Source organism: Patagioenas fasciata, chromosome 1 (genome assembly GCF_037038585.1).
Source record: "Patagioenas fasciata isolate bPatFas1 chromosome 1, bPatFas1.hap1, whole genome shotgun sequence".
Classification (NCBI taxonomy): Eukaryota; Metazoa; Chordata; class Aves; order Columbiformes; family Columbidae; genus Patagioenas; species Patagioenas fasciata.
In genome coordinates this window covers 214,213,001-214,227,960 of record NC_092520.1, presented here as the reverse complement: position 1 = coordinate 214,227,960, position 14,960 = coordinate 214,213,001, and the positions used below count along the sequence as shown (strand labels likewise).

General features: G+C 50.7%; 1 protein-coding gene across 3 annotated transcripts in view; it reads left to right on the top strand.

Moving 5' to 3' along the window:
- The window catches only part of NRF1 (nuclear respiratory factor 1), a 73,420-nt gene that overhangs the window by 42,757 nt on the left and 15,703 nt on the right, over positions 1-14,960 (top strand). For 2 of the 3 annotated variants that reach the window (XM_071803563.1, XM_071803564.1), the window contains exons 10-11: positions 699-823; positions 5,295-5,435. In XM_071803563.1, the coding sequence (XP_071659664.1) occupies positions 699-823; positions 5,295-5,435 (266 nt within the window). The remainder of the gene's footprint in view (positions 1-698; positions 824-5,294; positions 5,436-14,960) is intronic. The other variant, XM_065842278.2, reaches the window with a different exon arrangement.

Sequence of the window (14,960 nt, the reverse complement as noted above, 5' to 3'; positions counted from 1 at the left end):
CTGCTACAGGATGTTTGGAAGTGAAAAAGTATAAATGGATTTCCAAGAGGATTAGACAAATCAAACCTGATGGTCCAGATGCAGCCTGCGATGTAGGAAATCAATACCCGGCCAACCATCAGAAGCTCAGAGGGTGTCGGAAGGGACGGATCATCCACACCCCTTCCTAAATATCTGAGACGGGCTGTTCTCCCAGCAAGGCTGAGAAATTGAGGAATACCTCCTTAAAAAGAATTATTAAAGCACTTGGCTGGGGGGAAATACTCCTTGGCTAAATACAGGGTTGCTGGTAATGAAAAACCTCAGTTTCAGTGCAGGGTGAACTGGCTGGATCAGTAAGGACGTGTAGAGCTCTGAAATCTGTAGAGACCCCAAATGTGACAGTGCCAAAAGAATCAGTTTTGTACCAGAAACTTACTTCGATTGTCCAAAAGCTTTTGGTAAAGTCCCAAGCAAAAGGTTACAAAGGTAAGAAGGCAGAGGTGTTCTGACTTAGAGATCTACAAGCTGAAAAAAGCAGCTTATTTCCATGTATTCCTCCTCCACTGGAGATTTCCTGCTCTGGATAACTTCATCCAGGCCCAGGGAGAATCCTGGCTTTCTAGATTTGTTCTCTTGACCTGGTTAAAATGGCTGCTACTGGAGATTTTTGTTTCTTCGATGAGTTTAATTCCTCTTTCTCCCTCGCTGTGCCGCAGTGAAGCAGCTGCCCATGCAGTCGCCACGCTCGCCGAAGCCACTCTGCAAGGCGGAGGACAAATCGTCCTGTCCGGTGAAACCGCAGCAGCAGTCGGAGCACTTACCGGGGTCCAAGATGCCAATGGTAAGGCCACCGGAAACTTTTTACTCTGTCTACTTTTACTCTTTGCTCTTAACTAGGGTTTTTTTCCTCTCTTTTACTTGACATGTCGAGTTTTTGGTAGTTAAACTGTTCTGCCTCACTGCAGATGGTCACTAAGGAGGTTGTGACTTAAAGCCCAAATAAAATGGTAGCACTAACCTCTTGTTTAATGCCGTAGTGCTGGTGGCTCTGCTCTCTTCCTCCTTCTACCAACTTGCTATTGAGCTTTAATTTGGAGTGGGAAGACTGTTCCCAACTCCGTATCTGTACGGTGCCCAGCTTAGGGAGCACCAGATTTGCTCAACGAACACAACCAGTTAGTGCTGTCATAAATCATCTCCAAAACGCTTTGCTGTGAAGCAGCAGAGTATGACCAGCGTTTTATTACAGACTCATTTCCTTCCTTCCTTCCTCAAGACTTTTTTTGGATGGTTGGTGGCTGCTCATGAGCAACTGTCCCTTTTCTGCTCGGTGACACCCTCCAGTCATCCCTTGGCTGTCGGCCTTGGGTTTTTGCCTCCTGCTTTATTTTCCATCTTGCCACCATGGTCAAGAATTCAGTTCTCGGGATTCTCTGTAGTGTTTCTCACCTATTACCTGGATGTGTCTTCTGCAAAGTCTGGTGACTTTTCGGTTATTCCAACTAAGCTTGTAGTGAATAAAACAGTTCATAGAAATGAGTTCACGAGGCGCTACTGGAGTGTGAACGTGTCGAGTTGGTGCTCACCCACTGCCTCCAGTTGCCCTGTTCTCCTCCCTGATGCCTTTACCAGGCTTTCCCAGTTCAGAGATGGAACTCACTGGTTATTTCAATTAAATAGAAGGAGTTGTGTCAAAATAAGCTTAAAAAGGATGCAAAGTGTGAAGTTGTAAAGAAACGTTGTCTAAGGATGGGGCTATTTGGACGCTGGTTGTCGAAGGGGGATGAGTATGTGCGGTTGGGTGGCAGCGCGATGACATCTCGCCTTGACACTTTGCTCATAAAGCAGAAATCTGGCGAGATGAGACCTCGAGTTTGGCTTCCGTCAAAATCTCATCTCATAGGGAACACGCTTGTTTTAAAACGTCAATATTTAGTTTGTGGAGAAAATGAGGCAGGAGAGGGCAGAGTGATGGTACTCGGGGTGTTGGGCTGGCTGTGTCTTGCTGTGCAGTCAGCCAACCTGAAGAGGGAGCAGAAATGAAGTGAAACCCCGTCCTGGGAGCGGGACCACATCTGATACCGAGAGGGACGAGCTGGGTTGTGTCGTATTCTGCTCTGATACCGAGAGGGACGAGCTGGCTTGTGTCGTATTCCGCTCTGATACCGAGAGGGACGAGCTGGCTTGTGTCATATTCCGCTCTACCGGCCGCCTGGCAGGAGGGGGATGCGTGATGTGTGGTTATCGAGGCAGGATCTGACCCTGGATGCTCAAAACCAGCAACTAATCAGATTTATAAAAGCATGTTAGTGTCCTTTAGCAGATCAGCACCCCCGATTCCTTTTGGTTTGCTTCCAAAATGCTTTCACGGTCTGGATTCCTTTGGATGCTTCCCCTAAACAACTCTCCTCCTCCACACCCTTCCTGAGTCACTCTACCTCCCTCACCCAGCATTAATATCATTTTAATGTAGGCTGGGCTTTCTTTTTTTCCCTTTTATTTCTGTTTTTTCTTGCAGCAGAGTTGGCAATCAGCTGGGATTTAGAGTGCATTAAGGGGAGAGACTGCAGCGTCCTCCTCTTGTGCAAACCCTCGCCCGCGGCCCCTCGCCTCGCTCCCACTCCTCTTCGATTTGCTCTAATCTCCGGTGGTATTAAGGGGAAGGGCTTTTGTCGGCGCGGCGGCCCTCGGAAGCGCCATGCTGTTAGTTTTATTACGTAACCAGCTAATATATCTCCCTCAGGGACGGAGGGAGATGCTGGTATCCGTTCCCGCCGTCTCTGTCTGGGGATGGAGAGCAGATGGATTTTTGGCGTTGGCACCGTCGCCGAGGATTTATCTGCTCCCTCCGTACCCCGAAGCGCAGGGTGCGAGCGTGAGCCCGACGCCGGCGCTCGGTTATTTGATGCGGTGGGGACAGACCTGTCTGTGTGTCCTCCTGTCGGGAGGAGAGGAAATGGGGAGTGATTTCGTGCACTTGGTTGCAGGAAGAAGGAAAAAATGACTGGCAGAGCCGTAATGGTATTAACCAGCACATTCTATTGCTTGCAAAGTCTTAATTTGCTGATATTTCCAATAAACGCTTCTCTCTAGGAATGCTTTTAGCTTTCCATAGGGTATTCTGATTTTTGAATGATTCCAATCCCTTACATGCACCAGTTTGCCTGGAAGGGACATAAATTTACCCCTGTCTTATTGATAAGGAAACAAATTTACTCCCATCTTATTGATAGGGAAACCGAGACAGTAATGAAACAAATTTGCTTGAGCTCAGGTAAGGTGTTTTGTTCCTGATTTTAGCCATTAGATGGAATTATCCTCTTTTTTTAGTCTTTTGTTTCTACCTTGATGTGGTGTTTTCCTCATTCATTCTCCGCCATGTGAATAATAATTGATACAAGAGAACCGAGGTGGCTAAAAAGGGCCAATTTCTGTGTGTCCATGGAGCCGGGGCTGAATTCACAGGGAGGAGGGGGCCCAGGAGCTGAACTGCGAAAGGGCTGCGGATAATCTTGTGATCGCTTACATTTATAGCGAAGGGAAATAAGATCTCCTCCTCCCATGCAGTGTCAAACTCGCTAAGTGCATTATGGTTTTCTTGCTACTCTAAAGCATCTGCTCCGAGTCGGGATGCCGGAACCGATGACCCCACGGTTTGAGCCTCAGATGTTTTATTCTTAAGTGGCTGGCGTTAAAGCAAAGTAATATTCATAGCAAGCCAAGGGGATCGTAACAGCACCGGTTTCTGAAGTCGGTTGCAAACTGAAAATGCTCCGGTAAGAGAAACTCTGCGCTCCGAGGCTGATTCCTGGGTGCGCTACAGGCCGGAGCTGGAGCCATCCCAGCCCGACGGAGCTGGAGAAGAGCAACTCGATCGGCGTTGGGAAGGAGGCGACGGTGCCAGCCTGCGGCCCGGAGCATCTTCACACTGCAGCCTTTTTGTTTGACATCGATCCGATCCGGGCGCTTGAAAGCAGCTCGGGCTACAGGCTTCCTGGCTTCATCTTTAAATATTGATGAAGCCTTTGTGCCCGCGCGGGGCCGTAGCGATGCGCAGCGCTGCCTGCGAAGGACAGGTCGGTTTAATGGCCTCGGTGTCGTCACAAGCCTGGGGTTATTGCGGTTTTGTGCAGCGTTTTGAAGGCGAAGAGGGGTGGTGTGCTCAGAGCTCCAGCTGGGATTCCAAACCAGGGCATGGAAGCAGCCACAGCAGAAGGAGCTGCTGTTGGGAAGAGGAGAAGCGGCACTGGAAGGTGTGAAATCAAGCTGTGATCGGGGAATTGAGGTATCAGAGCCACAGTAAGCACAGCCAGAGACTCACTGGCTCCTTGCTTGTCCACCTCGATCCTCACGTGCGGTGCTGCTGCTCTTTTTCCTGGCCCCAAAGCAGGTTTTACTGATTTATCTCCTCCCTGTGCTGCTGGAGATGCTCCTGGGAGCACCGCTGTGCCTGCTGGTGGCACGGCAGCCGTACAGGTGGGCACCACGCGTTGCCTACAGCGAGTCCTGCCCTTCTCCAACCCCTTAGTCATCCAAAAACCCAAACCCAACTCTCCACACAGCCAGAGGGAGCCGTGCTTGTGAGCCAGGATTATCGAGTTGTGATGGAAGCCCGGGAAGAGCATTAGGACTCTGACGTGGGCAAAGGGGGATTAGCAAGATCGCTGCTTTCGCAAACAGAGGAAATAAGGCGTCAGTACAGGAGTTAGCGTAGGATACGCACCAGTTAGCATAGGATAAACGAACCTATAGCGGCATTTAGGGTGACGGGCAACTTGCTGCACGGAAGAGTCGTTCTGGTTGGTGATTTCTGTATCAGAAGCAGTTTAAATGCTGAAAATGCCCTGGGTGAGGTTGCTGAGCTTCCCACACAAAATCAATAAAGGTGTCAGGTGGAAATGTCTCCACCCTCGGCTGCGCAGATGGGAGACGGGGAACCCTCCTCTCGGCAGCAGAGACCTGCGGGCCTGGAGCGGGGTTCCGGTCTCAGTGGGCTCCGCATTGGCTCTTTAGAGTTAAAAACACATCCAGGAGGGCAAGGCAGGACTCAGGATCCCGTTCTCTGCGCTGTGCACGTCTCCTAGAGAGTGTGAAAGCAGAGGGAGATGCGTCGGGCAAACCCAGCGAAAGGAGCTGCCTGTCGGTGCTTTCGGATGCCTCGGGACGGGGAGGTTTGGCGCATTGATCTGCTGGTAACTGGTGATGTTTTTGCATGAGTAAAAAAGAAGCTGGGGGGGGGCTTGGAGGCTGATCTGCTGCAAATGTCAGTCTTTAAAATAAATCTTTTTTTCCTGTTGGATCTCCTTTTTTAGGGAAGATGGAGCCAAATGAGTCGCTAGCAACTTGGCAAAGCGCAGATGAGCTTGCTTGCATCCAAGTGGACAGGAAGGAAAGAGTCAAGCTTTTTGTAGGGCCTTCCCAGAGTATTTTAATGAAGTATTGCCCTGAAACAGGTATGATTTCATCCCAATCTGAAAAAGTAGTGAGGAAAATCATTTTTGCAGATGTGTTTCTTACAACAGGGGAGAAGAGGTGAGTGGCAGCCAGCAAGGAGAGCTGAAGCAGATGAGTGAGCCCCTGGGTGCGTGCACTGAGCAGGGAACAGGGAGAGGTGTTTCCTAGAGGATGAATTACTGTGCATAAATGAATTATTGTCAGCAACAAGGCCGTGATGTGCTCAGAGTAATATACATTAGTACAAACCTCAGTTAAAATGAGCTTATTCTATGCCAAGCATGGTGCTGCTCGACCTTTCCCAGCACAAGGGCCAAAGTATTTCCAAGGCCTGGGATCGCTGCTCTGTTCACACCGAACCTCACCAGGATTTCTGCTCGTTTTGGCACAGCTTGCCTTGCCGCTTTAAACCCACCGTGACGGCTCTCGTGCTCTTTGCCGCTGTCCTGCGTTACTCTTGGGCGCTAATCTTGGGCAGCGCCGGTGATGCGCTCGGCTCAGGCCGTTCTTCTGACGCCGGAGCCGTGCGGCTTTGGTTTGACATCTTGGGACTGGTGACGAGGCAGCCGCCGCTGACGATTAGGATTTGTCTGCCCACCAACCAGGGCTAAAAATAGCGGCCCAGACAAGTCCCTCTCGTACTGGGTCGCTGACCAGATTTTCCCTTCGATCCAACTCACCAGGGGCTACCGACACCAACGTGCTGTTGCGTTACGTGGAGGCAGCTTCACAAAAAACCCAGCAGGGGCGGTTTGGTGGGTTGTTTGAGTAGAGTTGGAGGTAGATGCCACAGCACTTGAATGCTGGTGGCTTTAGGGCTTCCCTTGGCTCGTTGAGTGACCTTGGTAAGTCCCTTGATGGAGAAACAGAAAGGTGATTTCTGGATACAGTTTGGCTTTTGGGGTAGGGGGTCCTGTAGGCTCTGTCATTTTGTTTCCTTGGGGGAGAAGGTGTTTATGTGATGAGCACTCGTGATGTACGGCAGGTCGTCTTCTCGCAGAAAAGCAGAGGAGCGCAAGGAGAGTCTCCTAGGTGATTTTGTGCTGCCATTCTGTGTCCAAGTCTCACATGATGTCTACAGGCTGCTCCTTTAGCTCCAAACCATGCTTTTGAGACTGCAAGGAGAGAAGGCAGCGTCCTGGCGGGACACCAGGAGTTACTCAGTTCTTGGCTCGATCTGTCGCTGTCCCCTAAAAGACTCTCTCACCTTTGCTCTCAGCATCTTTGTGGTGGTTTTAGCAACCCCCCAGAAGGGAAACCACCTTCCTCGGGGATGGGAGTCACTGCCAAGTCCTTTGCTGTTTGGTCACTTCCAGCGTTTCTTCGAGTCCTGGCGTGTTCAATGAGTTCCCATCCAGTCAATGAGCCGTTCCCCATCTGGCCTTATCTCCGGGCTTCTCGATGACCTTACGGCATCTCCAGCACCTCCCTTGCCCTCCCCAGTTCCCCTCCCCTGGTGAGGTTTGACATCCATTCCTGTTATCAGCAGTTGAGACTTACAGGCTCTCCAGCTGTCACAGCTGATGCTGTCCCGCTTTAAGCACAGCCCATTTACCTTCCACGTGTCCTGACTTAGGGGAAATGGACAGGAGGGCTGGGTCTGTTTAAAAATTAAAGCTGATTACAAGGCATTAACATTACATTTAAAGAAATAGGCGGCAGCCCTCCTCTCTCAGCATAGTTGCAATATGTTCCCTTTTGTTCTGGGCTGGGAGAGGGAGCAGGACTGGCATTGACGCCAGGCTGGGCAGGATTTCTTCTTTACCCGTACGTTTAAAAGAGAAGCTGCCTGATGTCTTCTGCAATACTTTAAAGCAGTGTTGATCTAAGGCAATTCCCATCTTTGTGATTGTTACAGAAAGCTTAAGTTCTTTTTGCCAAACTTGAATTTCTCTTGGCAAATTCAGATTTACTGACACTGTGTTCATCGATCTGCCTTCGGAATTATTGTGTTTGGAAACTCCATAGCTGAGGGATGCAAATCGTTTCACACATGGGTCCTCTTTAGCCCCAAAATCCAGCTGTCTCAGAGCAGCAGTCAGCAAGAAAACTTCTTCTTTGCTTCATTGGCAAATGGAGTTTAGGACTGAGATCTTCAGGGCTGAGAAGGCGAAGGGACGTGGTTGCTTCATGTGTGGAAGGATGGCACCATGAGCGTGTTGGGTTCCCACCATGCCCTGAGCCAGCTTGGGATAACCATGGCTTTAGGAAAGCACACAGGGTTGGTGCCTTCAATCATCTTCCTTACAGAGCCTTGTTTTCACAAGGGTTTTTCATGGCACCGCTTTCCCCCTCTCCCCTGCAGCAATAACCCTATTTTCTCATTGCATAGAACTGTTGCTTTCCCAGGTTTCCCAAGACTGAGCTTCCTTCCCATGGTGACGCTTCTTCATGAAAGAGTAAGGAGCTGATCTGGCTGGGAAGACTCTGAAAGAATGTTCTGCCTGTCTATGAATTCATTGTGGTTGAACTCGAATCCCTATTTATTTGGTGTATTTGTATGATATTTGTCCAGGTTTCTGTTTCATCATCTCCCAGTCCCTCAATAATCCAGGTGGCTTCAGAAGGAGCTGCTCAGTGGAGGACGCTGTCTGAAAAGAAGCCAAGCCTTTTGGGAGGCCAAGTGCTGTATGTGGCATACATTTGTATTCACTGGATCTTGCCTTTCTCCATCTCTTAATGTGACTTTTCATCCGATGTTGAATTCACATTGAGTTCCAGACATTTGTTTCAATTTATGGCGACAAAGTCCTCGACAACTTGGCTTTGAGAGCCACGCTGCTGAGGCCCTGAGTTTTGTCTGCGAGGGTTTTTTTTGTTGATAGCGTATCGTGGGGATTCTTATCTCCCTAATGTATATGCAGCCTGACTGTAAGACTTAGATATTTGAGAAGGACTTTGGAGTTAAACCAGTTTGTTTGGTTACATCAGTGGTTTTGGGGTGACTGCAAGAGATGAGTATCCTAATCCTTTGGCAAGCTTTTGTCTAAAAGCGATGAGGTTGAATACAAGCAGGTAAGGAACGGCAGTCAGTGTACTTAGTGTGTTTCTCTAAATACATCTGGAAATATATTTCCCCTGGAAAGGACTGTGGGGCATTGGAACAGGCTGCCCAGGGCAGTGCTGGAGTCACCATCCCTGGAGAGTTGGACAGATGGACATGAGGTTCTGAGGGCCATGGGTTAGAGGTGGACCTGGCAGTGATGGGTCCTCATCTCTGCATCTGCTCAACCCCTCCAGGGATGGTGACTCCACTACTGCCCTGGACTCGATGATCTTAAAGGTCTTTTCCAACCAAAATAATTCTATTCTCTTGACCCAGAGCAGAGGCTTGGTTGGCAGAGCTGTCCCAGCAGAGCTTCATGGGGCTCCTGCCAAATTCCCAAATAGGATGGTGGGTACTTGTGAAGGGACCACAGGCAGCATCAGGCTGGGGAAAGCAGCTTTCTGCCATTTCTGCTGGACATACCTATGCTGGCAGAGCTCACCTGTGGGTCTGAGCATTCAAACCTGCAAGTGTTGAACTAGGTGGATGGTAGATTAAGCTGAAGTCAAAACCAGCCTCTGTTTTGCTGCTCCTTCCTCAGTGTTCCCAGGATGAAGTTCATGTGTGATGGATTCTGCCTGTAATAACAACTCGTTCAAACCTATGCTGAGCGTGTGGCAGCCCCTCCACAGTTTTTTGGACCCTGTGAGACACTGGGTGTTGTAGCCCTTCTCTGGAAGACCTTCTAGCTTAATAGGAGACAACCGAGGACAACTTCATCCTGCTGACGTGATCTCTGCTCATTCTTCCGCTCCTCCAAGCAATTCCAAATCAGAGGTCCCAGTTCACCCTCCTTGCCCGCTAGCATGGTGAGCTGCTTCTCAGAGCAGAGCAAGGCTTATGTCTTGAGTTCATAGAGTCATAGAATGGTTTGGGTTGAAGGGACCTTCAAAGTTCCCCAGTGCCACCCCTGCCATGAGCAGGGACATCTTCACCAGCTCAGGTTGCTCAGAGCCCCGTCCAGCCTGGCCTGGGATGTCTCCAGGGATGGTTCATCCACCACCTCTCTGGGAACCTGGGCCAGGCTCTCACCACCCTCAGGGCAACAATTTCTTCCTCGTGTCCAGCCTGAATCTCCCTCCTTTAGTTTAAAACCACCACCTCTTGTCCTATCTCAACAGGCCCTGCTCAAAAGTCTGTCCCCATCTTTCTTATGGGCCCCTTTTAGGTCCGGAAAGGCCGCACTAAGGTCTCTCTGGAGCTTCTCTTCTCCAGCTGAACAGCCCAGCTCTCTCAGCCTGTTCTTCCACTGGTCCTCTTGGTGACCTCCTCTAGACCCTCTCCAGCAGGTCCATGTCTTTCCTAAGTTGTCGGGCATCATTTCTTCTGCAACTGATCCCAGCTGACCCCTTGTTGCCTGGGGTAAGGATGGGTGATGGTTCCTGCTCTGGACCCTCTGTAGCATCTTTCGGTGCAGATTTTAGCTTGCAAGATGCCTGGCCTGCTTGGAGAAATAGCGTCCCCTCACCCCCATCTCTGGGTGGCTGCTGTGACCGCAGGAGACGCTGGGGATGTCACTGCTGTTTCTCTACCTGTGCCGTGCCACTTTTCTCCCTTCTAACATTCAAGGGCTTGGGGAATTGAAGGCGCAGGCTGTGATTACACTGAATCAGGGCAGATGGAAAGGGGCTCTTTAATCCCCCCACCTCCCGGCCGAACTAGGCTGCAATCTGCTGTTTCATGACAGCAGGGCACAGCTCTTGCCTTCCCTTGCAGGTACCGTTTGTCTCTGCGAGCCGCGCTGGATCAGGCCATGCTGGCGGAGCTGCGGAAAATGTTCCTGGGCTTTGAATGGATGGAGGCTGCTCTGACCCCAGGGCAGTCTGTGAGCTCCAGGCTCTTAATGGCTGTCAGTGGGCGTAGGGTGCAATCTGATCCAAATGGGAAGCTGGCTCAAATCCCAGCAAGCTGTTGTTACTGTGGGAGGCATCTTAGGGAATGAGATGGGGCTTTGTGAACTTCCCTCCCTCCGCTGCCGCCGGGCACCCCACTGGAAGGAAAAACACCCCGTAAACTCAGCTACAAGCTTAGGCATCCCCCAGTACAGCTCTTCGGAGCATCGAGGCAGGGTTTGTGTGTCTTTTCATTCATGAAACTCGTAGTCTTGTGTATTAGACCCAAGTTGGAGCGACTTTTCGCTTTCTGTTCTCTCCTCAACCTCCCCTGCTCCGCGCTCCTCTTAGCACTGTGCGTTCCCACCTCCCAGCCCCGCGATGCGGAGCGGGCATCTCCAAACTGCTCCAGGTGCCGTTTTGTTTTAATTTGCCTTCAAAAAGTGTTCAGCCCTTCTTTGCAAACAGCCTCAGCTGCTTTCTTAGCGGGGTCTGACCTCTTGAGTTCCTCTATTGCTTTTTTCCTGAGCCTGTCTAGAGGATGGTTCTTTGACTCTATTTATCCTCTTCCTTGGGTCTCCATGGCAGAGACAGATTTTTAAAGCCTAAAAGCACAACCCCATCTGTCTTGTGCCTCTGGGGCATAGTAAAGAGCCCTGTCCTGCAACCACTGAGCCTGTGAGCGATATCTCTTGCAGAAATGTTTTCCTTGCCCACCAGACCTGCCTATGGCAGAATGATGAAGGTGGCAGGTTTTAATTCATTTTCCCGAGTGGCCGCGCTGAACCTTCAGGCTTCTGTTTTTCCAAGTGAAACTTGTTCCTCTTCATTGACCCCGATGTTCAGGGGTTAGATCTTGGGTTCGAAGACGATGGCGTTTCTTGCTTTAGGATTGATTCTCTTACGCTTTGAGGCACCAGCAGGTTACATGAGAACCTGGGGACGTGCAGCTCCACCGTGGCATCGCTCGGCTGGTGACACTTGGGTGGCCTTGTCTGAAAGTTTGGTGGGATGCCCTCACCTGTGGACACACAATGAAGAGAGAAGGTGAATTTGTCGCTGTAAGGGCTGTTCCAGCTTTGCTGATAAACAGACAACGCGAGACTAACCCCAGGGGTCATCCCTCCTCTCCCCTTTCGCTGGGTGAGTCCTAATGAGAGCCGGGCAGAGGGCTTGAAGGTAAACCCATTTTTCATTGCCCTCTGACCAGTCGGGAACGCTTTTCCTGGCATCCCTGGGTTGCGGAGGAGGATGGCGTGTTTGTCCCTGGAGGCCCCTGTCTCCCAGTGACCTTCTCAGCTCACCAAGACAGCTTGGCTTTGCTGTAAAGCAGCTCATGTGACAGCCATAATCCTCGGCTCGTAAACAGCTGGGCAGGAAGATTGCAGGGGAATCGCCCTATTTTCCCCGCGTTTCAGAGCCTGGCAAGCCAGCACACGAGAGCGGGATGGTGGCATCTGCTTGCTGCGGGAGGTTGTGTCTCCTCGGCTGCACGAGTCCATCAGCAAGTCGTTGTAGTTGAACAGGAGCTTCTGCGAGTCAACGTGAAGCTGAGAAACAGTTCCAAGAAGAAGAAAAAACAAACAAAAAAAGCATTTTCTCCTGAAGTGGTTTCCTCTGAATCTTTTCCAAAAGCAGACGTGGCGTTTCTAAGCATGATTTTGGTTTGTTCCTCCCACCCTCCATATCCTTTGGCTTAATTTATTCCCTGATACGTACAAATTCCTCTCTGAGTGACACTTTCTGGTGGCTCGCGAGGACCCCCTTGTGCTCCAGGAACACTCGATCACTGGTGGATTTCTTACCATCTGCCCACAGAAAGTTAAAACACACGCTGGAGAAGATGTGGACTCTGAGAAGGGGAAGACTGAGGCAGCACTAACTTGGAAGTAGTTTACAATTAATCATGATGTTTGTTATTCCCATACCCAGCTTACACATCGTAGCAAACTTTCCCTCCCTGTGGGTCTGACCCGTTACTGCCGCAGATCACTGAGCTTCCTCATCTGTTTTCCCCCCATTATTTTGATCTTTAAACCCTCAAGCGTGTCCGAAGGGGCGTTCGGTGAGCAGGGACGCGTGCTGACGCGTTGGAGGAGCCGATGACAGCTCAGACCGAGATCCAGAGGCTCCTGCACCATGTAGGCAGCGGCAGCTCTGAACTGCCAACAATTCACCTCAATTCCCTCCAGGAAGGAGGTGCCTTTGATCAGGTAGGCAGCAGTTGCTTCCTACCTATGTAATCCCTTGGTTTCTCTACCATCTCTGCCAAAAACCCACCAGCGGCGTTTGTGGCTCCAATAACTTGTCCACCAGCGGCCTGAGACAATCCCTCGCTCCATGTAAGCTGCAGAACAGCCCTCAGAAGTGGCCATCTGTTACCGCTGCCCTACGACAGATTTGAGCGCAAGACCTCGCAGTGAAAGGCTCTCTGCTATTCCCCCGAGCTGGCTGATCTCTTCCCTTCCACCCCTTCCCATTAAAACAAAACCAAACCAGAAACAAACCCCCTTTGTGCTCCCAAGCGTTTGGGGACTCTAATTGATGTGTGCACAACAGGACCACTGCATTTAACCGGTGAACCTATAGCTAATGGAAGCTGAGTTGTTGCTGCTGGCATAAATATAGTATGTTCAGCTCCTTTGAAGTCACAGGGATCATCATCGGGAGTATTTGTGATCAATTATCTCCCATCGGTGGATTTGGCCCCTGGTTGTTCCGGTTGCTCCAGCCCGCAGATGCCTTACGATGTCCTCGCCCAAACCTTGTCAGAGATTTCTGGTACGTTTTCTTTGCAAGAAAAGGATCCAAGTCGCGCTTCCAAGTAGGAGTTAAGAGGTTTGGAGTCGTGCTGCAAATTAACACGACTCTGATGGCTGGGTTTTAGGTTTTCTGCTTGTTCGCTGCTGTCCGAGAGCCGCTTTCTCACTTCTGCTCCCAATGGAGCTGCGGTCCGAGCCAGAGCAGCCAGCGAGCAGGACTCTGGTCTCAATCACCCACAGCAGGCGCAAAGCAGAAGGGATTCTCCAGCCACCGCCGCTCCTTTTGCTCTCGGCAAACCGTTTCCGACCTGTTCCGTCGTGCCCCAGGACAAGCTGTTGCACAAGCACTTGATGCTTCTTGCAGTTTTGTCCGCGCGGGTCCCTGTGTCACGACTCTTCCCTTCGTGGGTCCCTGCGCACCCGGGGTGAGACCGAACACCTGGAGGACCCCTGTTTACTGCAAAGAAAGGGGTCATTTCTCTCCCTGCAGCCATCGTTGCCTTCTCTTGGCGTTCAGAGAGGTTTCCTACCCGCCTGGGCGGCTCAGGCTCTGCCCTGGTGCGCAGACGTTCTGTGCCTTCAGTCACCAGGCCGGAGTCCAAGCTTTTTTGGTTGTCTTTTTTTCTTATCGACAGATGTGCAGACTTTCAAAGGGAGGAATCTGCCAGAGGCAGTAGCATACCAAAAATAAGTACTTTCAGGAGAGAGAGTTGCCGGGCAGCCGGGCAGTGGAAGATGATGGTATCCGAAAAAGGAGGAATGTGGACTGTAAAAACTTGCTCTTTACACAATACGTTCCACGTCTGAGTGGTGTATTTGCCGTGATTTATTGCTTACCTTGCTGAGGATGGGCCAGGTCCTACACGGGGGAAAAAGGAGGACGGATCTGTGCCAAACGGTCCCTAGTACTATAGAACCACCAAAACACTTAATGCGGGTTGGTGCTGGTTTGTAGCAGGGATGCTCCTATAGCTAAATTTGAAGGGTGTGCTTTGAAAAGAGAAAAAAAGGACTCTTAAGGTGTGTGTCTAGCTCTTGTTTCCCCCCGAGGAAAAAAGAAGAGTGCTTACCTCCCCGTAGCAGTGTGGGAACTAGCGGAAGGTAAAGCTCCAGCAGAGACACCAGAGCTGCAACTTTCCGTACCTGCAAGGTAAAGCTTTGAACGCCTTCCCGAGGCGTTATCCTCCTCCAAAAACCACGCACCTTGCTTGGCTGGGGGTTCAAGTCACCTCTCTTGGGTTAAGAGCAGGATTTCCCCCAGCAGAGAGGCGCAGGGGCTGGGAGGGGACATGGGGGGACAGAACCCGTGGTGTTGGAGCTGTTGCTTGGCCGTGAATGTGCGCTCTGTTGTAGGAGAGAGGCTCCTGCTGAAGGAGTCAGGGAAATCCTGGGAAAATGGGTTTTTAGATGAAGCCAGAGACTATCTAGTTACGGATTACCTTTCTGCCCGAACAATAGCTGCTCTGTATCTCCGTGTGCTAAACGCCCTGTAGTGTATGCTAATGTCCGTGTTCGCATGCGATCCATCGCGCAGCGTAAACTCGGGAAACTCACTGAGGTTCTGAGTCTGTCGTAGCCTTAAAAACGCATTTTGCTCCTCCCGACGAGGCCGAGCGCCTGGATTTCACGGGCTTTGTGGCCTCGTGCTCAGGGGATATGTGGAAATGCCACTTTGGCAGCCGTTTCTGCTTCTCATTCATTTCTCATCCCTCGTTACTCAGTGAATAGTAAAGAGTTTTGCTGGAGGTGGCCTCAGCTTCTCCAAGGTGTACGTGCAGCCATTTCTCATCGGGCCCCTCTGGTGCAATTCAACCATTCAGCTCAATATTTGCAAAATACAGTAGAAATATCTCAAAGTATCTTACACTCGCCTCCCACTTACTT